The following is a 26,560-nucleotide window of genomic DNA, read 5'->3' on the forward strand; positions in this document are numbered from 1 at the left end:
TTGTTTCCAATAACATTTTCTGCCCATTTCCTGGACGCTGCTGACCCCTGATATGGAATCCAACTACTGCTCTTCATTATTCCCATATTAAAGAGCTTGGGAGCTATCAGCGACAATCGGGTTATCGCTCCTTAAGAATACATGACGTAAGTGTGATGTCATTTTCATTTCCTGGCTAGAGCAAGATAACCGTGTGGGTTTCAGCAATCCCCCCCCCCCCCCATTGATTGATGAAAATATATTATAATCATAAATACCTGCTTTATTCTATTTCAAGTGCTTATATGGCTGATTTACTAAAGGAGTTTAGAATGTTTACATGTCAATATTCACTTCACCTAATCGATCATGTGCAGATTATATAGGTAAACAGGCATTTGCTTATCAAATGGTTTGGAAAATAATTATAAATGTGAATATTTGCACAATTTATTGGGATTGATATATTACAGGAAAATAGGCTGTTCGCCTTGCAAGGGGATTTTGTCTTAGCTTAGTAAATATGGAGAAGCTGTGCTTACTTCCATCATCCGACTATGTGCAAGCTAAAATACTGTTTTTCTTTTTTTTCTTTAATTATTTTGTGTACATGATTGGGCGACCCTAGTAAAGTGAATTTACTTAGCTAAGAGAAAGTTACCTTTTAAAGTACAAATTTCCTTGAAAACGACTTATTTTTGTGACAGTGGTGACCTTCCACTTTGCAAATAATACCCAATTACATACAGGGAAAAAAAAAAAAAAAGCCTGCATGCGACTGAATGATGGAATTCAGCAGGAGTCACCACATTCACTAAACTATGGGGAAATTTACCTTCCAAAGTGCAACTTCCCTTGTCTTTCAAAGTGAACCGTTTAGTAAATCAACCCTAGTGTGTCAAGATTATGAACGATTTTAGTAAATTATATAAAAAAAAAAGAAAAATATATATATATATATATATATATGTGTATATATATGTATATATATATATATATATATATATATATATATATATATATATATATATATATATATATATATATATATTCCATTCTGCAGTAACTGCAAACCTATTTTATTGCCTGAATTGTAAATCCTCCACACACAACTAGCCAGTAGCCATCAGTCCCAGGTGACCTTTTCCTAGCAGAGGTCACTCCATCCTCTGCCAGTCCCATATTCCCATTGTCAGATCTGTACCTGAGCTCTGGAATGAGCCTTGGACTGTGTCCCTTTGATTCAAAGCGACGTGTGAGTGAAGTATTCAGAGCTGGAGGCAGAGCTGGCTCCTTGGGTGGTATATCAGGACGATCTGTAAGACATAACCCCCTCCAGCTCTGCTTCACCCATGTCTCTGTCCTGCCATGTTACCCCAAAGGCCTCTGTAGGCGCTTTCTGCACTTTTTATTTCCTGGAGGTCTCAGCTTGAAAAAGAACACAATCAGTTGGGATATCAGTGGCAAGTCCCTTCATTTCAAACCAACAATTAGGCGCCTTTTATCTCCACCATTGTTTTAGTTAATTGGACAAACAAAGAGGGCTATTAGTGATGAGCTGTCAATTAGGGAGCTGCTAGGGGGTCAGTTGAGTGGTCACTGTGCTGTCAACTGGGAGCTTCTGGGGTAGGTTCACTGGTCATTGAGCTTGCAGTTGGGAACTTCTAGGGTGGGGTCTCTGGTCACTGTGCTGTCATTTGGGAGCTTCTTGAGTGGGTGCATTAGTCACTGTGCTGCCATTTGGGGGCTGCTGGGGTGTTTTCAGTGGTCACTGTGCTGTCATGAGCTGCTGGGGTGTTTTCAGTGGTCACTGTGCTGTCATGAGCTGCTGGGGTGTTTTCAGTGGTCACTGTGCTGTCATGAGCTGCTGGGGTGTTTTCAGTGGTCACTGTGCTGTCATGAGCTGCTGGGGTGTTTTCAGTGGTCACTGTGCTGTCATGAGCTGCTGGGGTGTTTTCAGTGGTCACTGTGCTGCCATTTGGGAGCTGCTGGGGTGTATTCAGTGGTCACTGTGCTGCCATTTGGGAACTTCTGGAGTGTTTTCAGTGGTCACTGTGCTGTCATGAGCTGCTGGGTTTATTCAGTGGTCACTGTGCTGCCATTTGGGAGCTGCTGGGGTGTATTCAGTGGTCACTGTACTGTCATAAGCTGCTGGGTTGTTTTCAGTGGTCACTGTGCTGTCAGGGGCTGCTGAGCTCGGTATAGTGGTCACTGTGCTGTCATAAGCTGCTGGAGTGTTTTCAGTGGTCACTGTGCTGTCATAAGCTGCTGGGGTGTTTTCAGTGGTCACTGTGCTGTCAGGGGCTGCTGAGCTCGGTATAGTGGTCACTGTGCTGTCATAAGCTGCTGGGGTGTTTTCAGTGGTCACTGTGCTGTCATAAGCTGCTGGGGTGTTTTCAGTGGTCACTGTGCTGTCAGGAGCTGCTGGGGTGTTTTCAGTAGTCACTGTGCTGTCATAAGCTGCTGGAGTGTTTCCAGTGGTCACTGTGCTGTCATAAGCTGCTGGGGTGTTTTCAGTGGTCACTGTGCTGTCAGGGGCTGCTGGGGTGTTTTCAGTGGTCACTGTGCTGTCATAAGCTGCTGGGGAGTTTTCAGTGGTCACTGTGCTGTCAGGAGCTGCTGGGGTGTTTTCAGTGGTCACTGTGCTGTCATAAGCTGCTGGGGTGTTTTCAGTGGTCACTGTGCTGTCAGGGGCTGCTGAGCTCGGTATAGTGGTCACTGTGCCCATCGGATCGATGGATCTCCCCATACAAGTACAGTACAGTGCTGTGTCTGCTCCTATCTTATCTGAGATCTGGGCTGCTGTCACAGGCTCACCTCAGTCGCCCTTCCTATTCATCATGATCTCTTGATTATATACTCATGTATATTAAATCCACGTTACTGACCAGCATTCAGCACAGTCTCTGGAGGGCTAACCTCTAACCAGCCCATACATTCCTACCATCATAAGAAAGACACATTGTAGTCAGCCATTCTTTCCCTGGCTCTTTTCTAGGCAGATCAGAAGCTACATTGCTGCTCTATAAGAGAAGCATCCTAGGATCAGAGGATACATTGTTATCAGTAAGATAAATAATGCAATTCATTGTAGCAGAATTGTATTGTTTTTATTTATTTTTTTAAATGATTGTGTTCTAATTGTAAACGTCTACAGTGAAATATTAGCGTCGTCATCAGGAATCCTTAGGTAAACAATCAGATAGATGGCCTGGAGGCACACTGAAGACTGACAGGCTGAATACAGTTTGGGATTTTCAGGGATCTGTGCGACAAGAGTTATTAGTGAATCACAAAGCTCCTATGACTCACAGGTCAATTAGTACTGTCACAAATACATACAGCATCTGACACAGGACAGCTACTATAAATGATATATAGTCACTGATCTGCAGATGCTTGCCACCACAACACACCTGATGCTATCTGCAGATCACTGATATGTCAGGAAGACAATGAATGATCTACAGCCGCCGGAGTACCCTTAATTGGGCAGGAGAATACATTAATTGAGTATAACTTTCAGTGATTGATGCAAGTCTTTGTGACATGTCATGCTGGGACTTATAGTGCTCTACACCCTGCCCTGGATCTGTGTCAGTCCTTGCAATCCTCTGGCCCGTACTCCTGTAATGCTTCATTTCCTGGCTGTTTATTCGGACTGTGACGTCACGATTCCTGGCGTCGGTCAGGCTGGCCAGCGCCGGGCAATGCAAAGCTTTAAAAGAGCAAGTTCCCAGGACAATGCAGGCGGATCACACTGGGATCGCCCCGATCTGCTTCATTGCTGCTGCTCTCTGGGGCTCACTTCATTATTAGTGGGAGTCCATCATACATAGATGAAGTGGGAATATCCATGTATGAAGATATTGTTGTAGAATATAATAGAGTGTAAGCTCTTCGTCACTGATCCCTGAGCGATGTGTTGTGTTTGCTGCTTTATATAATACCAGTGTACCTGACGGGGCCGACACGGCCTGATGCATTGTATACACACCAATGGCAATCTGCATCGCTGAATTATATATATATATATATATATATATATATATATATATATATATATATATATATATATATATATATATATATATATATATATATATAAAATAAATATATATATACACACATATATATATATATATATATATAAAAATAAATATATATATACACACACATATATATACACACACACCACACACAATATTTTGGGTGGATAGATAGATAGATAGATAGATAGATAGATAGATAGATAGATAGATAGATAGATAGATAGATAGATAGATAGATAGATAGATATTATACACAAAATAATAAGTCCAAAATAATCCATCATCAAATACAAATACAATTTCCATACTCGTGTTCTCCCCAGAGTTGGGGGGGGGGGGGGTGTCTTTGTTGTAATTCTCCTGTAGCTGATTGGATGAAGAGAATTGAATGATGTACAGATCACAGTTATTGGAATCCTGCAATTATTTGTCCCTGCAGGTTTATGGATGATGATCCATACAATACCGATCTGAAATAAAATCCCCACAGTGTCCAATGGCAGGTTCATTACACAGCTAAAATTCTGAAATACAGGTATATGAATAAACAGGGGTGATTACCAACGAGGGTTGTACCGGCACCACGGATCGGACAACGTGCAAATGTTCAGCAACAGTGCTGCACTATTCTATATATATATATATATATTATCGATCAATTACCTCTGTCTACCCATTCTCTATCTATGGTCAATCTATCTATCGATTTGTGTATCTATATTCTATTTATCTATCTTTTTATACGTGTGTATTTCTATCTTTCAGTATATCTTTTATTTATTTGCTTGTTTGTGTATCTCTAATCTATTAATCTGCCAATATACCTATTATTTCTCTATTAATCTATCTTTCTGTCAATATATCTATTATTGTATTTATTATCATATCATATCATATCTATCTATCTATCTATCTATCTATCTATCTATCTATCTATCTATCTATCTATCTATCTATCTATATCTATTTATCTATATTTTTATAAATGTGACTATCTATCTATCTATCTATCTATCTATCTATCTATCTATCTATCTCTATCTATTTATCTATATTTTTATAAATGTGACTATCTATCTATCTATCTATCTATCTATCTATCTATCTATCTATCTATCTATCTATCTATCTATCTATCTATCTATCTATCTATCTATCTATCTATCTATCTATCTGTCTATCTATCTATCTTTGATCTCTCTGTATGATGGTGACACATGACAGTCCTGTGGGGACACCCAGTAGCCGTGGTTGCTCGGTCTCAGTGTATTTCCTCTGTGTACCGCTAGGGGATGCAGTGACTCAACCCAGGGGACCAGAGGGCTCAGACTGTGCAGCCAATCAGAAGTAATCTCCCTGTCCCCTACCCTCTGTCCCCCGTCAGACCCCTCTCCTTCACTTGTAGCGGTGTTGTCCCGGCCATTGAGAGTCGGTGTCAGTGACACCCAGGTGGCACACAATGGCCTTTCTGTCACCTGGCTGAGTTCTATAAATGTATATACACAGGTATGGTTCCCCAACAATCGTGTTTTAGTAAAGTTCGGGCTGTGATCATATATTCGGAGTATCAGTAAGTTTTCATTGGCTGGTCCCTGTCATGCACAGACAGTACGATCGGCCTGTCCCATACACCGCTCCCCTATAGGAGAAGTTAAAGGGCCACACTGCAGTCCCTGAGCTGACAGGCACACTGGAGGGGCGTGGCGGAGGGGTTGAGTGGGCGGGGCGGGTGCTGCGTAGTGTCCTATTCCCTTCCTCCTCAGTGACAGGCCCCGCCCTCCACACTGATGACAGTGGAACCTCCTTAAGTTGCGTCTCGCCACAGCTGTCTGCGATCATTGAGCCGCCTGGCGCCATCCTGCTCCTTTCAGAAAGAATGCCTTCACTGTAAAAAAAAAAAAAAAAAAATAAGAGAGAGAGAGAGAGAGAGAGGGAGAGAAAACACGAGATCCGATCAAGCAGTTTGAAGTCCTTTCCTTGGATCACATAGCCCTTCCCCTGCTGCTTTGTAGTCTGGGACTCTAGGAGGTCCTCCAGGGTGGAGGTGCCCAACTTTTTCTGGGACACTCACCTTGCTCTTTTATCACAAGGAGGGAGCCCGGCTCTCCGGCACACCTGATCCGGCCCATTCATTCAAAGGCACCACTTTGTTTTGTTGTTGTTGCAACTTTTCTAAGAGTGATTGCTAAGTTGCTGTTTTCTTTCCATCGCAGGTAGCAGACTTCTGTGGATCTGGTTTTATTTTTATTTTTTCTATTTTTGTTTGCTCTATTATTCTTATTTTCCATTGGACTTTCTCCTGGCTGTGTGGACAAAGTGAGAAGCGATCAGAGTGCGATTGTCGGCAATGGATGTCCCAGCAGCAGAGCAGCCTCGCTGGGTCGGGAATCACCTTCACCCTGCAGTACTCAATGGACAGCACCATGACTCTCATCATCCAGCACTCAGCCACTCCTATGTGGATCATTCCCAGTACCCCCTGTCCGAGGAGGTGGATGTACTCTTCAACATCGATGGCCAAGGCAACCATGTCCCCTCCTTCTATGGCAACTCCATGAGACCAGTCCAGAGGTACCACACGGCCACCCACCACAGTGAGTCTCACCTACTTACCGCCTAAGCAGCTGGTCAACTTAAACAGGAGGCTTAATCACAAAGCCCAAGTGTAGCCATACACACTGCAATCGGATTGTACAATCTTATTTAAATCTACCAAAACTATGTCATATGAGGACAAACCTGTACAACCCAATTCATTTCTATAGGTCCCAGAGGCCTCTACAGTACATACGTGATGGTAGATATAAAGGACATTGTACATCCAGATTGGAAAGTGTATGATCGGCTTTAAGGTTCGTTATTTATTTATAGCGACTGTAATTTTCATATCCGAATGGACACACCTATAAATAACTGTCACTTTTTTTCATGCCTTCATCTGGTCTATATTTAGCTATGTGGATTGAACCTGTCCTTTGTATCATGCACTGATACGTTTCATTTATTTACTTACATTGATCCAAAATCTATGCAGTAAAACACTATAGAATATCTGTCCTCTCTTATTCAGTATATATATATATATATATATATATATATATATATATATATATATATATATACTGAATAAGAGAGGACATATATATATATATATATATATATATATATATATATATATATATATATATATATATATATATATATAAAACAATGGTCGAAATTCCTATTTCTATAGTGTTTTACTGCATTAATTTCAGAGCATGGTGAATAAATATTTAAACTTTATCCTATATACTACTTTATAAATACCATGTATACTACTTTATGCATACTATGTACTTCATACTATATGCTGCCTAATGCATACTATATACCTTATACGATATACTACGTTATACATGCTATATACTGTATAGTATATACTATATGCTGTTTAATGCATAATATGTATCTTATATATACACTATTTTATACATACTATATACTGTATAGTATATACTTTATACTACTTTATACATACTAAATACCTTACACTATATACTACTTTATACATACTATATACTGTATAGTATATACTATATGCTGTTTAATGCATACTATGTATCTTATATATACACTACTTTATGCATACCATATACTGTATAGTATATACTTTATACTACTTTATACATACTATATACCTTACACTATATACTACTTTATACATACTATATACTGTATAGTATATACTTTATACTACTTTATACATACTATATACCTTACACTATATACTACTTTATACATAGTATATACTTTATACATACTATATGACTTACACTATATACTACTTTATACATACTATATACCTTACACTATATACTGTATAGTATATGCTTTATATTGCCTAATGCATGCTATACAACCTATACTATATACTACTTTATACATACTATATACTGTTTAGTATATACTTTATACATACTATATACTTTATACTATATGCTACTTTATACATATTATGCACTGTATAGTATATGCTTTATACATACTATATACTGTATAGTGTATACATTATACATACATTATACTGTATAGCATATACTTTCTACTGCTTTCTATATACTTTAAACTACTTTATACATACTATAGATAATATATAGTTTAAAATAGTAGAAATGCCAATCACAATGCTGGCACTTGCCAGCATGGTTGCTCTATCAGATATTGGAATTCATGTTGGATGTGCCCCTAAGCCCAGCTGAAGGGGATCGCTGAGCCGTACAGAGACTATTGCAGACTCTAGAAGTGCTTTTTGAAAACAAAGTGTGATCTAGTATTTTCACACTATTTCTGAACAGTTTCCTGCCCTGGTATGAGTGTCTAGCTCTAACCACCTCCTCTTCCTCTGCTGCCTTTTCATACCAGGTAGAATATTTTGACACTACAATAACCAATAATGGCTGATTTCACCACTAGATCTCCCGCATACACTTCCCATAGATCCAGTGTGTCTGCAATGTTTCCCGATTTATAGCAATCTTCTTCCATGTGCCATGTAGAGTCCCAGCTACTATTGGGTTACAGAATGATTGGAGCGTAGTCATGTTCAGTGTCCGGATTATTTCATATAAATAACATTACTCTGTGATAATATTATTTTGTTGTATTGTAGTGTTTGCTCTATATGGGGATCTGTGTGGTTGGATGTGTCAATATTGTGTCCAACCTTAGCCATCATTAATTCTGTTCATTACCAGAGTACATTAATTAGGCACAATATTAGAGTACTTTATTTATATACAATTTCTTTGATTCGGTCCATTATTGTATCAGGATCTAGAGATATAACCACATGAAAATGTCACCTGCCCTTGCTTATTATTGATCACTTATTAAATCCAATGCACAGATTCATTTTATAGCACAAAAATATAAGTTTTCAGTGACTTGAAGTCTCACTATGTGACTGTCTTTTTTTAGGTCAAGTGTGCCGCACCCCTATCCTGCACCCCTGGTTGGATCATAGCAATAAGGGCATAGGTGGAACCCACGCAGCATCCCCATGGAACCTGCCTTCATTCTCCAAGACCCACAGCCCTGGACCCCTGGCTGTGTACCCCCCAGCGTCTTCTTCATCCCTGGTCCCTGGACACTCCAGTCCCCTCTTCAACTTCCCTCCAACTCCACCTAAAGATGTCTCTCCGGACCCCTCCATATCCACCACTGGCTCAGGCGCCTCCAGCCGCCAGGAAGACAAGGAGTGTATCAAGTACCATGTGTCCCCCGACTCCATGAAACTAGAGTCCTCTCACCCTAGATCCCTTGGAGGGGGCTCCTCTTCAGTCCACCACACCATCTCCAACTACCAGTCCTATGAGTACGGCGCTGGCCTCTTCCCCCCAAACATCATTGGGGGATCTCCGACCAGCTTTCAATGCAAGTCAAGGCCTAAAACACGATCGAGTACAGGTAGGAGTCTCCTGCAAAGCCAATCCATATCTATGTGTGCTTTCCAAAATTATCACCCTGAGTCAAGGGTTCCTCCAAGCCTTGAAATGTAGTCTACTTGTGTAAAACCCTTTGCTGCATGCTCATATTCAGTGGTGCATTTCTGGTGCTTCCAAAATCAGAAAGGGAAAAAAAAAAATATTTTAAAAGATTAGGTTATGTTTAGATGGATGAAGGTTTTTGGGGTTCATAAAAAAATGACAATCTTTAATTATTGATCTTACAGGCCCTACATGCAGAACTCTTGTCGTAAAGGAACACAGAAACATATATTATATGGGTCAAGGTGATAAATAATTATATTAACATTTAAGTAATATATCCTATGGGTCAATGTGATATATATATATATATATATATATATATATATATATATATATATATATATATATATACACACACACACACACACATATATATATATATATATATATATATATATATATATATATATATATATATACAGACCTTTAGCCCATCAGATCTTTAGATATGTTTTATTAGAAGGGTGTGAAGGTAGAGAAGCCCCAGAAAATAATTTATCATAAGGGTGCTAGTTAATATAGATATACAATATATTATATAGACTTGCTCAGACGTTTGTTACAGCAGATCTTTAGGAACACATGCCATTTGAGGAGTGCGAACCTGGTGGCAGCCCCAGAAATTAATATAGCTTATGGATCAATGTATTTATTATTATAATATGATATAAAATAAACTTGCACAAAGTTTGTCCCAGCAGATCTTTAGGAACACATGGAATTTGAGGGGTGTGAACTTGAGGGCAGCCCCAGAAAATAATATGACTAATAGATCAATGTACTAATTATTATAATATAATATATAATATATAAAATAGACATGCACAGACGTTTGTCCCAGCAGATATTTAGGAATACACGTCATTTGAGGGGTGCGAAGATGGTGGCAGCCCCAGAAATTAATATAGCTTATGGATCAATGTATTAATTATTATAATATGATATAAAATAGACTTGCACAGACGTTTGTCCCAGCAGATGTTTAGGAACACATGCCATTTGAGGGGTGTGAATCTGGAGGTAGCCCCATAAACTAATATAGCTTATGGATCAATGTACTAATTATTTTAATATTATAATATGATATAAAATAGACTTGCACAGATGTTTGTCCCAGAAGATCTTTAGGAATACATGGCATTTGAGGATTGTGAAGCTGGGGCAGCCCCAGAAATTAATATAGCTTATGGATCAATGTACTAATTAATATAATATGATATAAAATAGACTTGCACAGACATTTGTCCCAGCAGATCTTTAGGAATACATGGCATTTGAGGGGTGTGAAGCTGGGGGGCAGCCCCATAAACTAATATAGCTTATGGATCAATGTACTCATTATTATATTATTATAATATGATATAAAATATAGAATAGACTTGCACAGACGTTTGTCCCAGCAGATCTTTAGGAATGCATGTCATTTGAGGGGTGTGAAGCTGGGGGGCAGCCCCAGAAATTAATATAGCTTATGGATCAATGTACTAATTAATATATGATATAAAACAGACTTGCACAGGCGTTTGTCCCAGCAGATTTTTAGGAATACATGGCATTTGAGGGGTGTGAAGCTGGGGCAGCCCCAGAAATTAATATAGCTTATGGATCAATGTACTAATTAATATAATATGATATAAAACAGACTTGCACAGACGTTTGTCCCAGCAGATCTTTAGGAATACATGGCATTTGAGGGGTGTGAAGCTGGGGCAGCCCCAGAAATTAATATAGCTTATGAATCAATGTACTTATTAATATAATATGATATAAAATAGACTTGCACAGACGTTTGTCCCAGCAGATCTTTAGGAATACATGGCATTTTAAGTGTGTGAAGCTGGGGGGCAGCCCCATAAACTAATATAGCTTATGGATCAATGTACTCATTATTATATTATTATAATATGATATAAAATATAAAATAGACTTGCACAGACGTTTGTCCCAGCACATGGCATCCAAGCTGGGGACAGCCTTGCAGAGAGCTGTGTGGATACTTCAGTGTGTGAAATAGGAGATCAGGAATCCAGAAAAGTACCAGTGTCAGGGCCTGGCCTGGGATGAGATGTGTTTTTAGGGGGGGTTTTCCAGGGTAACATTTGCTTTGCTTGTCTGAGTCGGGACTGTCTCTATTTAGTTGATACGTTTGAGTTAATCCAATTATTTTCAGACTGCTGCACGCGACAGTTTCATTGTTTATCCAGCGCCAAGAAGTTTAATAGAGTCCGGATGTGGTCAGGCTGACCAGAATAGAGAGGATCTGCCTGCGCTGCACACAGGGCCGGGGACAGGGCTGTCAGCTGCCATTGCACATATACCCATAGGACTGTGCCAGTGTGGAAAGACATGCCACATATACAGCCTGCCAGCTTATGCATTCTGCCCCCATCATGATCACATATAAGTGACTGGGATCTGTAGGACTACAGGTTCCAGCATACCAGCAGATCATTCCTTACACAACAGCTGATTCATATTTATTCCTATAGGAAGGCTGCTGCCAACTGACATTTTTTTTTTTATAAAGCTCCATGATTTATTAGAAAATGATAAGTACCCAGCTGTCTTATTTAAATGCAAACAGCCAGAAGCGATATATGTTTTTTTTTATTTTTTATTTTTATATAATCGATAATGATTGTGAGAGAACGGAGTGATTTGTGTGATTGTGTATGAAGCTGGGTGATGTTCAGCCGTTAGAGCAGTGAACTGTCACTGAGGCTCGGCAGCCTGGTTATAGCGAAGCTTCAATGCCTTCACCAGCCCATCAGCGAGCTGCTGCATGGAGAACTAGGTCAGGCTTGTTTCTCTCACCCACATGAGATGTGCTGTACAAAACCCCAAACTCAGGTAAACATCTCAGCACTAGTCATCCATAACTAAACCCCAACCCTAAAAAAAAAAAAAAAAAAAAAAAAGTTTCAAAAACTCTTTATTTATTTTATTATTTTTTATTCCTGGATTACCCAGGTCAATGGTAATATAAAAGCACAAAAACTAAAATCAAAGCTGGGGGTGCTGTGGATGGTTGGTATGCTGTTTGTATATGATCTAGGTGCCTTGTTACTGTGTGTGGGTGACATTTGTAAAGTGACAAAGACTATCTTCTCTGGAAAAGCAGTTGTAAGGTGGTGAGTGTGCTGCTAGAGTACAGGAAACAGGCTTACCATGGGCTCAGTGTATTTTTCTAAAAAGGCCTCCCACATCTTAGCACTGAACTGTCAGCAGTAGGATGAGGCCTGAGTCTTGCACACCTCTGATCTGCAAATACATGAGGATACATACCTGATTGACATGAGATTATTTAAGTCCTTCCCACTCTTTTCTTCAACTAAATTCTTTACTACTTGTGCAAAAAAAAAAAAAAAAAGTAACCCTAAAAAAAAAAAAAAAAAAAGGCACAAGAGAGACAAGAAAGCATTTGGACAAGTTATAAATGACAGCTGATTTCCTAATAGCTGTCACAAGTCAGTCACTTTTAATGCTGAAAAATAAAGAGTCGCTGCTTTGTAGAATCCTATAGGCATGAATGCAGAAGTATTTGTGAAAGCGCGTTATTTACTTAGAATGATTTATTATTTCACCTTCTCTATTTATCCTTTGTAGGGTTTTGTAAAGCACAGCTTACATGATCAGTTGTGCTCCATACAAACACTTAGTCCCTTCAATAGAATGAATGCTCTTCAAAGGCCAAGTGCTCCCACTACAGTGACAAATATCAATATTTTGTCACACATTGCTTAGGAAGAATGCACCTATTTTCAATGGCAAACAATGGAAGATATACTTAAGCCATTAAAGTAAACAGGACCTCTTATATTTACTACTGTTAGGAGGCAAAACCTTTGAAATCAGCCTCTTCAAACCCACCTGGAAAATGGTGGTTAGAGTACTGTGAAGAGTAGGTTAAGGGGTGGTGGTGGTGGTGGGGGGGGGGGGGGTGTTTAAATAAACCACAGCAGTATATGTTACAGCACCCTGCAAATGTTTGATGCTAAAAAAGTTACTAGGTGTTCAGCTGAGCATGAAAGCAGTGAGGTTATGTGTCACTCACCTGTCCAACTGTTTGTATTTACAGAGCTATGGAATGTTGCTGGTTCTATATAAACAATGCATTCTTTTCTTTTTTAAAAGCTACATTTTTATTCTAACCTTTACCAGGTACTAAGGCAATGTAGTAACATTTGCATTAAAATATATCCTTAAAGGATACATTTAGTAGAATTCAAGGAAGTGGTTGCTGTTCAGTGAACTTGTATCAATTATTATTATACAAAAACACGTTTCTAAATCTTGATGATTTTGCACAGGGATTCTCCTCCTCCAAAAAAAAAAAAAAAAATTTAGTAGGGGGTTTTTATATTTAAATAAGTTACAAAAATGATATATGATACAATTTAATGGCTAGTTGATCCCATAAATAATACACTCCTTGTAGCTTATCAAACACAGTATAGTAAAATGATCCTTAAAAAATATTATATGTGTTAGTAAAATGATCCTAAAAAAATATTATATGTATATACATTATAAGGATTGTTTATCGATAGTATGTGCATTGGCACTTTATATACATAATTTTATAGTATCTAAAGTAAAGGGTTACTCCTTTAATGACCCATTTAGCATATTACTTTATATGTTATATATGATACCATTTAACATCTAGCTGATCCCATAAATAGTAAACTTTTTTGGCCAATTTGCCTTTCGATTGTAGCATATAAAAACACAGTAATAATAAAATGACCCTAAAAAAAATATATTTGTTTATACATTATAAGAATTGTTTTTCAACAGCGTATGCATTGGCACTTTGGATACTGAATTGAATAATAAAAGTGGCATCTAACAGACAGAAATGCCACTTTTACGACCCCTATAGCATATTACTTTATAATAAATCACAAAAGTTATGCATGATACCATTTAATATCTAGCTGATCCTGTAAACAGTACACATTTTTGGCCAAGGAGTCTTTCATATCATATCTTATGTAAACACAATACAGTAAATATTACTTAAAAAAATATAACATATGAGTGTACATAATTAAGATTGTTTATTGACAGCCAGTGCATTGGCACTTTAGAGGCTGAAATAAATATTCATTGTCTAAAGGACATGGACATTCCTATAAAGAAAAATGACCCATTTAGCAAATGTATTTATAAAAAGTTACAAAGGTTCTATATGATACCATTAAATGGATAGCTGATCCCATAAATAGTACACATTTTGGCCAAGGAACCTTTCAACAGTAAGTTATATAAACACAGTACAGTAAAATATTCCTATGTGTATATATTAAAAAGGTTGGTAATAGACAAAATATGCATTGGCACTTTGGATGCTGAACTGAATATTTTACAAAGTGTTTTTTTTTTTTTTTTTTTAACCACAGGGTGCTTTCATTAAAATAAAGAAAAAATCTTCTTTGTAATAACCATTCAGTTTGTTGCTTTATATGACTCTCTATACTCACTAAATAGGCAAAAAAACAGGAGAAGAGGAAGTCTGGCTGGAATGCAGTCAGACTGGCTAATTCTCACTTTGATAAATGTGCTTCAGTATGTCTAGTTACTGTAGTACAGTTAGGATATAGTAGCAAAGCATGATGGGAGATAGAGTTACGCAAACAGCACAATGGAGTTTGCATAGATGTAGTTTCCCCATATTATTAGCAAATCAACACACCTGAGATTCATTTTCTCTAGTCCAACAGTTTGTTTTTTTAATAACTACTAATCTTGAACATAAACAGTCAAATTTAGTAAGATGAATTTGTAAATGCATATGCAATTGTATGTAAACTTTAATATAGGGAGTCATTTACCAAGGAATGATTATGTACCGGCTCAACAAACCTAGATTTGTTATAATTTTCTGATCAAATTTAGAGATTTATTCTTTATAATCTCCCTAAGTTGGCTGAAATCAATATCTATATACAGGGTGCTATAAAATTCTCTTAGTAAGTCACCCTTCTACTGTATATACAAACATTGTTACTTACTAAAGATATATGTGTTTGCTTCAATTATCAAGGCAGGCTATGGGAGCAATTAATGACCATCCCAGTGTGTTTTAAAGATACATTTGCGGGTGTGTAAATCTTACTCCTCTTAGCAAATTCTCATTGTAAGAGTATTAGCATACCTTAAAAATGGAAGCAAGCAATAACCTTTTGAGTACAGGTTATTCTCTGATTGGCCGCAATATTACTTCTTAAATTTAGTAAAATACATTTCAGCCTCAGCTACCTATTGTGTAAATTACTTTTATATTTCAAGTGTAATTGTATTGTTCCCTCTATGCACCTAGGATAGGTGGTATGATGACTCCTAGAACAGGTTGATTAGCAAAATCTCCATCAATGATCAGGGCAGTCTACCATTATTTAGAGATCTCTGCACTAAAAAGAATTTAAGAGCTCAGGAATGCCAACAAAATAAAACCTATTAATAATTTAGTGGCAGAAAATATTTGCAGTAATAGTTGTTTACATGCTTGAACCCAGGATGTCACTGCTTTTTAAATGACAGTTCTTTTTTTTTTTTGGAGGGGGTGGGGGGTGGGGGGGGGGTATCGCAATGTGATCTGTTGTCAATTATAAAGCATATGCCTCTATTTAGCACATTGTTTTCAGTGTTTTAACGTTATTATTGTTATTACTCGCTGAAACACGCAGAATGTGAAAGGTTTTCCTGTTTAATATGCAAATGTCACTAGTAGTTACCACAAGAAGGCTCAGTCAGCAATACTGTGCTTTCACTTTTGAATGATCAGATATAAACTAATCAAATCACGTAGTAAAGGCGATGGAAATGTACCCACTAAACGACATAAAATCTAGTAACTAAAAGAATAAAGCTCCAAAATATTAACAGAATAAAGCCCAAAGTTATTAACACCAAAAAATAATAATAAAATAATATATATTATATATATATATATATATATATATATATATATATATATATATATATATATTTAAAATGCAGGCAAACCAACAGGTTAAGTAAGAATTAAAAACTAATGACAAGCATACAATATGATAAGGTTGACTACATGTTTGGTGTGAACACAGATTAGCAGGGTTGTGAGAAACTGGGCCACATTAGTCTATGCTGTAGTGCCATTTGGCTAATTAATAAAGTCACGCCATACTGAAAAGTTTAATAAAAAAACATGACAGTGCATTTAGAATTACTCTATCCAGGTGTGGGAAGTTTGATCTCAATTCGCTTTACTGTTCTACAGTTCCTTTTTGATTTGTCCCAGGCTCACATAGTCACGCGATTCTTCATTTATAATCATGTGCACTTGTTTTAGGAATCTCCACCATGTATAAATATATGTAGTACAGGAATTAAGTTCCGTCACGCACTGTTCTTCCAAAAAGATTATCAGATTGCATGGATTCTATTTAATGTATTTTTTTTTCTACAACCACCATGGCGTTTAGTTTAAAAGAAAAAAAAAATCCAACAGATATGCAAAGCAAGCATAGGGTTTTAGGTGTCTTCTTGCTGGCAAAAGGTAGTTTTGTTATTAGTAATGTAAACAAAATTTTGTATTTCAATTTCAAACTGGTTTCTTAAAAAAAAAACCTTGAAACTAGTACTATCCAAAACCTCATGTTTCCTGTTTTGCATGGTTTGCTATTTTGATAATACTTTGCAATTTAATATGTTACTAGGTGCCCTATGACAAAGGCTCTGAATGAGTGGTATGAGTACCCCAGGGGGAACTACTGACAAGGTCAAGGGGTTAATTTACTTAGTAAAGCACATTTATTACAGTTTAAAGATTTAAGTAATATTAAATCATATTTTACCAAGACCCAAACAAGTCACTCAAGATGTTAAAATCATTAGGGGTGACTTGGAAAACATTTATTAGCAGATGATAGATGTGTGCGTGTCAAGGGGCATTTCAATTAAGCTGACCTACAGCAGCCAGGTCGTGGCAAAAGAACTCGGACCTAGACCCAGTAGATGACGGGCTTTTCCAATATTAAATATCACATTCTAATTGCCCGAAACCTCAATTTAAACAAATGTTTTACAGGTAGTCTTCCTTATGCAAGAGTAGTATAACTATACTCTGTCCCAGTCTTTAGCGAGAAGCTCCTCTTTAGGCCTAGTCTAATCAACAACACAACATTACTGTCTGCACCCAATTACATTTCTTCTACGATTGTTTGTTCTTTATGTAATAGATATTAAGCAATGGATTACGTTAGACCTAAAAATATGCACTGCTTTTATAATTAAAGAAAAGTCTTCTAACATACTTGGACTACTCCTCCTATACATAAGATGTATGTGATTTTTTTTTTTTTTTAAATAAAGTAATCTGTGCAGCAGATCATTGTTTGAGGTTGAAGCATGTGGAAAAGCATAAAATAGATGGTCGTATATTATGGATAAGATACAGTGTGTATGGTAGAGCTAGATCTTTTAGAGACATGGAGAGCATTGATTAAATAAAATGTGCTGGGCAGTATTTGTTCTTTAGGTATTTAGTTGATTAGGTGATTTCAACTGACTCAAAAGGAATAGGAAAATGTGCACGGCACTCTTGAATGTCATTGCTCCTGAATATGATTGGATCTAAAAAAATGAAAAAAAAAAAAAAATAATAAAAAAGTGATATGTGTATAGTCAGCACTATATCTAAAGGTAGCCTTGAGATCAACATTGTTGATAACTGCCTCTTTTTAAATCTTTATAGGTAGGAGTCAACAAGTGGTTAATGTCATGCACTTATGAAATGTCCTGTGTCATTTAGGTTCTATCCTAATTAACTATTTAATTGAGGGAAGTCAATATTATAGGATGTAAATTGCGACACCTATTAGTCTACTAAATGTTAGTGTGTTTTTTTTTCCCCCCTTGTACTAGTTTCAAGACTAGTTTTTTTATATTCCAGAAGTTAATGTGTTAATTCTTCTGTAAACAGTGCAGTGCACCAAAAAGCTAATGGATTGAACAGCACTTGCCTTTACGTACTCCAGACATCACCACTGTCTTACTTACCTCTGTTTCAAATATCTTTTTGTGCATTTAAGGGATTATCTGAAAACACTTCTACCTCTGCCCTATGTAATATGTGATTAAGAATGACGTAGCCTTTAACATATTGTATACATAGCTATGCATTCTTTTTTCTTTTTCTAGAATGCAATCCTAAAATTTAAAACAAGTATAAGGCCTGAAATTAAAACCGCTAATATGGGCAGGCCATCTGAATGTTAGGTACATTATATTTTTTTTAATGTTTATAATATGTGCAAAAAATTTCCAAATATTTATATATATATATATATATATATATATATATATATATATATATATATATATATATATATATATATATACATATGTATATATAGTATTTATATACCACATGTGTGGCCCTGATCACCAAGATCTGCATTTACAAAATGTGAAATGTCTCAGATAATTTAATAACATTTTCTATTGCATACATTTCATTAGGGTAATTTTCCAAGGGTGTAACACAGGCCACACGACTTACAATTTGATTGTACAACCTCTTATACACAAGTATAAGAGGAAACAAGTATGTGATACAAGAACTACCAAATCAGATGGATTGTTTAGATAGGTCCTTGCACTATATTGTTGTCAAACCTTAAAGGGGATATTAAGGAGACAAAATCTGTCGCCAGATATGTTTTAACTAATATCTCTTTTGGTTTATTGTGCTTATCACACATTTTCAAATTTGTTTATTTTTTTAATGGTTTTTACATTTTCCATACCCTCTATGTGCAAACCCCTTTGACTTTCAAAGGGGACGGGGAGTCAATCCAGATCAGCTATTATATTACCCAATTTATAAAGATAACTGTGATTAATGATCATTGTAACAGCACAGCAGATTAGGTCATTTCATTTATATTTTTAGGTCCTGCACTCTTCTCATTCCTATTGACAACATAAGCTCCAATTTGGTGCCAGGTGTCTTCTGACCCCAAATCTGAATGTGTACAGTAGGAACAATGACAATACAGAGAATGTCTTCTCAGTGTTTTGGGTACTACTCAGTTCTTTTTCAATCATTCATTTTTTCACACACACACATGCACACGCACACTGTATGGCCTTGTCCTGTCTTATAGAAGAAAAAATAATTAAGGGCCCACACCAAGCTTAATGTCATTGAATTAGCTGCACTTCACAACACAGGCAAAATGCATGGGCTGAAAATAAGTTGTCTCCAATATGACCCATTCACACCACTATAGACGTTTTGTCCATACGCATGTATGGACAAAGCTCTAGAAACAACTGGATGTTCACCACTTCTGCCGGGCTTCTGGATCATTTGTGGGAAATCAGAAAGTCATAAAATAATTGCATATATACAATGTACATTTGATTTGCAAAGGTACTTTCTTTTGTGCCAAAATTGTATTTGATTGGATAGGGCAGACACTTGTTAGTAGCCCATACATGTGCAATTGTTGCCAACATTTTTGTGCTGGTAGTTACACAGCAGCAGGAGTCCTTTAGATAACTATGGCCGTGCTCAAGAAACCCAAGCTATCAGGCTTCCCAGTACCATCTGGGATCTAGCATTGGTTAAAAAATTATAACTCCCTTCTGATGTTAACTGATGTTACTAGTTGAATGTAAGATTTGTTAAACACGTCCTTGTATAGCAATCACTAGTCTATATAAACGTATGAGAATATTGCATTATAAAACAGCAAAAATCACTCATGGTTAAGGTATTGTATGATCCATTCAAGCCTATAAAGCCAAGTATTGACTGCACAAGTTTGATATTCCTTCCAGGAGAATAACAAATATGTGTATGACATCCAGATTGAACCCATTCAATAGAAACAGCAATCAGTCCTTAGAGATTAATTCTTATTATCAGTCAATACAAATTGACTGCGTAACTTTACAATGAGTGGCTTCTGAACAGCTCTGGAAATGTTTTTGTAGCCTATTGAATATATGAATCAATTTTGATGCATGGATTTTGCTTTCTAATAGGTGTGAAAAGACCAATACCGGAATTTCAGACCACAAGTGTGTTCTGGAATTAAAAAATACATAGCTTTGGCCTTGATTCATTTCGTAATCTCTGGACCAGAGTTTAGAGCTACATGGGTCAAGGGATCAGAATTTTCAAATAAGCCCCTAAGGACTCATGTTTACGCACTGTGAAGTTGAAGTCAATAAAAGCTGTGCAATAAACATGAGAATTTTCCCCAGTGTTGGAGTGCCTTGTAATATGTTTGAACTGCTTTAGATACTAATGTAGTTCAAATGGGTCTCAAGGCACTCCAAAACTTGATCAAATGCATAGTTTTGTGCTGCTTTGCATGGCATTGTTTTTAATTTATTTACTTTAATAGCCATGTACATGGGCCTCAAAGAAAATTTAGAGTTTAAGTGCAATTTCTTCAAATGTTTCTTTAGTATGCAGTTAATACACATCACCCTTAAATGAGAAGCACCTAAGTTAACTTGCTGTAACTCAGAACCTGATACAGAAACTCTTAAGACTACATGTAATCTGCAGGCCTATATATGTGACATGAGATTAGAATGATTTATATATTACATGAAAATAGGTGGCGCAAATAAATAGATACTATTTAACCATAACATAGCCAGTTCGGACGGATACATATTAATACAATTAATAACAAAAACAATCTTCGTTCTAATAATTATATTGTGAGGACACAACATGCCTGCCTGTAAGGCTTATATACTATAGCTTTGCCAAACCAATGGAACTGCTAATTTCAAACGACCTATCATTTTAGGGTTTCCCTTAGTGTGACCGGCTGACAGAAGTAGAAAACAGTTTTTCTTGTTTGGTTTGATGAACTTTATTAAAAAAAAAAAATCTAGGATCCTTGATGTAAGTACGTACAGGGGATTCCTTTTATTTGTGTAGTAAGCAGGAGCAAGGTCCATGCAACAATAGTTCTTTATTTTTCACACATTAAGTCAAAGGGTAGCTATAGAACATTCCAGGGGGGCTTCTGTTTGTCAAATTAAACTTGAAAGCATACCCATCCAGTTTATAGTAAGGCCGAACTGAAAGTACCCCGCCTCTCCCTACTAAATCACTGTAAAACATAGTATAGTTGTTTTTTTTTTTAAATAGAAGGCATCGGCATATTACTTGCAAATACAAAGTCCAAGAAACAATGGGTTTACTCATCATTTTAGGACAGTGGGAGGTGCCATATAGTGCATTCAAGGATGCCTCTAGGTCAACTTCAGAACAGATACAGCCTAATATTATATAGCTATTTCAAACTGCATACAAGCCTGAAACAGCTGTTCACAGTTTGTAAAATTGTTACAATAATCTTCCGTATCTGTTTTTCAAACCAGTAGTTCTGGATGCACAGTTGGCCCAGTGGTGAAAAGAAACGATTTGTATGGCTCCGCCCAATACCCTTTAAAGGAGTTACCCATTATTTATTGGATTTGTTTTAAAAGTGAGATATCTTCTATTATTTTAAGAATAATGTATTATACTTTAATTGAAACTCAATATGCTGCATTAAAATTTGGACAATTATTGGACTTTATATAGAAACAAACTGGATTGTTTCGGTATTTCTTAATATTTTTTTGCTAGGAAAGTAGTTTTGTACATTTAGAAAATATAGTGAGTAAATATAGTTGGGGGTAAATTAGATAAATAGCAATGGGTTAATTTGTAAAAATAGTTTTTGTTAAATAGTTTTTGGGAAAAGACTGTATATACTAAAGTTTACAATCTACCTGGTCAACTTTTTAATTGTCCAGAAATTATCTATATAGTTTTTAACAACTTAGAAAAACTGCATATGTGTCATAACACAGTAGGCCTATATATATGAATACCTTTGTACCTAATTCAACTTTACTATAAAACTATATGCTACAGTCAGCGGTGTATTCTTCATTTTAATGTCATATTTTCTTATGTACATTACCTAGCAGATAGGTAGTTTAGTGTCTGGTAAAACAGTATTTATGGGAGATGGTGAAAATTACACTACTTTAATATTTAATTCTTAATACTACTACTTAATATTAATATTTTAATATATAACCTGTTGATAAAGCTATGATTGTTTTAAAAACCAGCAGCATACAATGGGCACCATTGTAAGATCACTTCTTTTTTCAAGATGTGTTAGCAGTGTATAGGGACATTTGTGTTGCCCTTGGTTAACCGTTTGTATTTAGCCTATGTAGAAGTGAGAGGCAGACACCTCCTGTTTGGCATATTGGAAAAACAATAGTGATCAGCAAGGGTATCTAACCTATCCAATTTCCAGTCCTCCAAGAAGCCTTTTTTTGGCAGAGTTAGAGAGTAATGTCTCTTGAGTTACCTTAAGCCTTGCATACATTATGCAATTTTCCTTGGTTTGAAGGAAAGAAAATCACTTGATTCCCCCATAACACAGTGTTGATGGCGGACCCCCACTGCACAGTGGGAGCTTTTCCCGCCGCCAAAATACAATGATTACTGGTTGCGGCTACAGCTGGTGGCAGTAAACATATTAAAAGCAGGCAGACTGGTTATATTGAAGTTGAGTGATAGATCAACTTCAGCACAACCAGCCTGCCCATATATGGATCAAAATTTGGCCTGTTCCTGCTGCACCCCCTGAATTTTATTCTGTCTATGGCTGGCTTTACACATAAATGTACCAGACAGGGTTTTGGCTCTCTTAAGTACAAAGAACAAGTTTACATTTGACCATATCTTATCTGGTCTTTGTTAGCATGTATCCTGAGTAATGATAATGAATGGTGGTGTGATTTAAAAAAAAAAAAAAATACTTAAGTATGAAAATGTTCACTTTGTGAAGTATTTGTTCTTACAGACTAGTCATACCTAGATTTAAAGTGTTACTCCACTTTTTTTAAGAAATAAAAAAACTTCTGGGTGAACAATGTACATTGCAGGGATTTTACCAAACTTTGTTGCAGAGTCTTACTTTTTTCTGCTGTCAAGAATTATCACCATGTCCTTTTCAGATGGAGTCTAAATAGGAGGGTCTGGTTTACTATAATCACCTGGTGTACTTTCAGTGTTCTAATGAAAAAAGATGCAGTGTCCATATCCATTTAGAAATATTTACCCTTGGGGAGTATCTCACCAAAACCAAAAATCCTATTGCAGGGGATGCCTACCATTCGACTTTTATCTTTATGAAGATATTTTGAGAAAATCAGTGAGCCAATCACACAAGCAGGAAAGGACATTTCTAGGGTCATTTCATACACCAGCAGTGTATTGAGAATGCCTCCAGGTTGCCATATACTGAATTAAATTTTACATAAAATTACAGCAGCTGAAGATTAAAAATGCAAGGCAATTTCTAATATTACATAAAAAATGGTTTGTGTAGCAATACCATTTTTTTAAATATTTGCTAAGTGTTTTCAATGAAAGTGGAATTATCATTTAAGAGCTGGTTTCTTGTCAACTTACCAATACTTGTTAATTTGAAGTTCACAAGATTGGTTTTAATAAAAATATGTAGGTGTTCATAAAATGTTTGTATTATGACAAACGATACAGTCAAAGGTGTGTTGTCAGTCGGCCTAAAGGACAAGTGCACCTTTAAACAAAATGCACTTTTTAGCTCTCCTTTTTACCTCTCTACTTCTAGATCTACCCCAACCTCCCCCCTCTGGTACATTATTTACCTGACCTGGCTGCCATGGTCTAAAGCATTTGTTACATCCTGAACTGCACAGTAGCACGCCATCGTTTTTATATGGCACTGTGTTCTATGGCCCGAGATGATTAGGAACTGGCCTCATAGAAGTCTTTCCTGGTGCCTTTATGGAAGCATACTATCACAAGTATGCTGCCATGGATAGGCACCAGGAAAAGAAAAATTAAGGTAAGTTTTCTGTTATAGAAAGCTGCTGTACCGGTGTGACAAGCGTGTATATTTGTAGGTTGAAATGCAAAGAAATGCTGTGGACACACAGTCAAAAGAAGCAAGCATCTAGGATAAGAGAGGAGGGGGGGGGGGTAGGTCAGGGGAGGCGGCCAAAAAGCATAGGTGTACCTTGTTTTAGCCTAGGTTCACAGGTCATTTTAAAATTGTGCGCATTCAGCTGAACTAGCTCGATTTCATGCTAGCATTTTAGTCTGACTTCAGGGGCGATTTTACAGACATCTGTGCGGGTTCCTGCACAGGTGTCTATGGAAATTGCCCACCCTCCTCCCCCCCCAAATCACCAAAAGTAGTACAGAAACTACTTTTGGAAATCGGTGCGGCGCCGCGAAGTCATTGTCGCACCGATTCGGACAGTGCCATTGCCGGCAATCGGCTCCAATTTGACATGCGATTTGACATATCAAATCGGACCAATGTGAACGTGGGCTTAAAGTTCACCTGTCGTTAAAAAAAAAAAAAAATTAATAGTTGCTTGTATTTAATATACTTTTTTATTGGCTGTCTGAAGAAGTGTTAGAGCAGCCCTGAAATGGTATTGCTGTTACCCAAGAAAGAACCTTTAGGGTTTGGCCCTGCAGATCACAAGAGAGCCTTACTGTTTTTTTTTGGATGTAGAAAACACAGGCACATGCATTCGGATGTCAATGGCAGTGTTAATTTTGGCAGCAAATTTCAATTTAGTTTTAGTCTTAGTCTTAGGACTAAAATGGCATTTTAGTTTTAGTCCCATTTTAGTCTTCTGCAAGTGTTTTAGTTTTAGTCATATTTAGTCGACTAAAACTCCAGTATATTTTAGTCGACTAAAACGCCCTACATTTTAGTCGACTAAAACTCATTTTAGTCATCTATAATCAAATGGGTGTAGTTCAATTGTAATTTGTAATGCATTATTTAAGCATTTCTCTACAATTTCCAAACTCATTATATACTACTGCTGGTCCTGGAGTGAAAAATCTAATATGTTATTATTTATGCTTTGAGCATGCACCAGTGTTAATTTTTGGCAGCAAATTTCGATTTAGTTTTAGTTATAGTCTTTTGACTAAAATGCCATTTTAGTTTTAGTCGTATTTTAGTCTTAAGACTAAAATGCCATTTTAGTCGTATTTTAGTCACCTGAATTGTGTTAGTCGACGAAAACGTTTTAGTCGGTTTTAGTCGACGAAATTAACACTGGTCAATGGGTGCCTTATTTTTTTATTTATTTATTTTTTTAATGTTTTTGTTAACATTTGTACTTATTTGTTAGGTTAAATATGATGTAATCTTCCCATGTTGTCAGATGAGCGTATTAGCCAGTCACATAGAGTGTCTCAATACTAGGTAGAAATGCTGTGCTTCACTAGTGAAAAGCAAAGGTCACGGTCTTGTCATACAGAGCACAGAAAGCATGACAAAGATGAAAACATTTATTCAAAGATTTATACATTTTCAGGTTTCAGGCTGACATCAACTTAGCTAGAAACTCATTGACCCATTTCAAATTTATAGGAAATTTTCATTTTCCTGTCTGACGCAAGCTTGGCGAATATACAGTGTGTTTGCTTCTAAGATACAGTAGATCTGGGAAAAATGAGAAAGAAAAAAAAAAAAAAAAAAAACCAAAGTGTGTAATGTGTTTGAATCAAACATAGCTTTGGTGAGTAGTAATATAATTTATCTCGTTCAGGAAAATCACCCATTGAGTTGTAGTTTGGGTAATGTCAGTGCACAATGAACTTTATAATATTAGCATTCAGTTTATGACATGTTATAAAAATAAAGGATCATACCTGGCCTATCCTGAACGATTTATAGATTTGCTATTGTTTTTATTCAAAATAAGTCTTCCTTTACTCCCCCTTAGTAATAAATATGTTCAGCTGATTTGAGCATGCACTGATGTAATTTTCGAATCTTTACTTATAGTCTTTCTTGCTGTGTACATTACTGTATTCATTTATATGTAGGGTGTAACTTAATAGGAGACTCATATCCATGCTCAGAACTCAACCATGTGTAATCTTGATTTCAG

General features: G+C 36.6%; 1 protein-coding gene across 6 annotated transcripts in view; it reads left to right on the top strand.

The window, feature by feature from the left end:
- Positions 1-26,560, top strand: part of GATA3 (GATA binding protein 3) — a 49,251-nt gene that overhangs the window by 6,582 nt on the left and 16,109 nt on the right. For 4 of the 6 annotated variants that reach the window (XM_082253094.1, XM_082253089.1, XM_082253093.1 and 1 more), the window contains 2 exons: positions 6,245-6,625; positions 8,991-9,479. In XM_082253094.1, coding sequence (XP_082109220.1) covers positions 6,379-6,625; positions 8,991-9,479 — 736 coding nt within the window. In that variant the 5' untranslated portion in view covers positions 6,245-6,378. Of the gene's footprint in view, positions 1-127; positions 147-5,852; positions 6,626-8,990; positions 9,480-26,560 lie in introns of those variants that run through there. The other 2 variants (XM_082253092.1, XM_082253090.1) reach the window with 2 other exon arrangements.

The sequence above is a fragment of the Pelophylax lessonae genome (genome assembly GCF_965119305.1).
Source record: "Pelophylax lessonae genome assembly, chromosome: 4".
In the NCBI taxonomy this organism is placed as follows: Eukaryota; Metazoa; Chordata; class Amphibia; order Anura; family Ranidae; genus Pelophylax; species Pelophylax lessonae.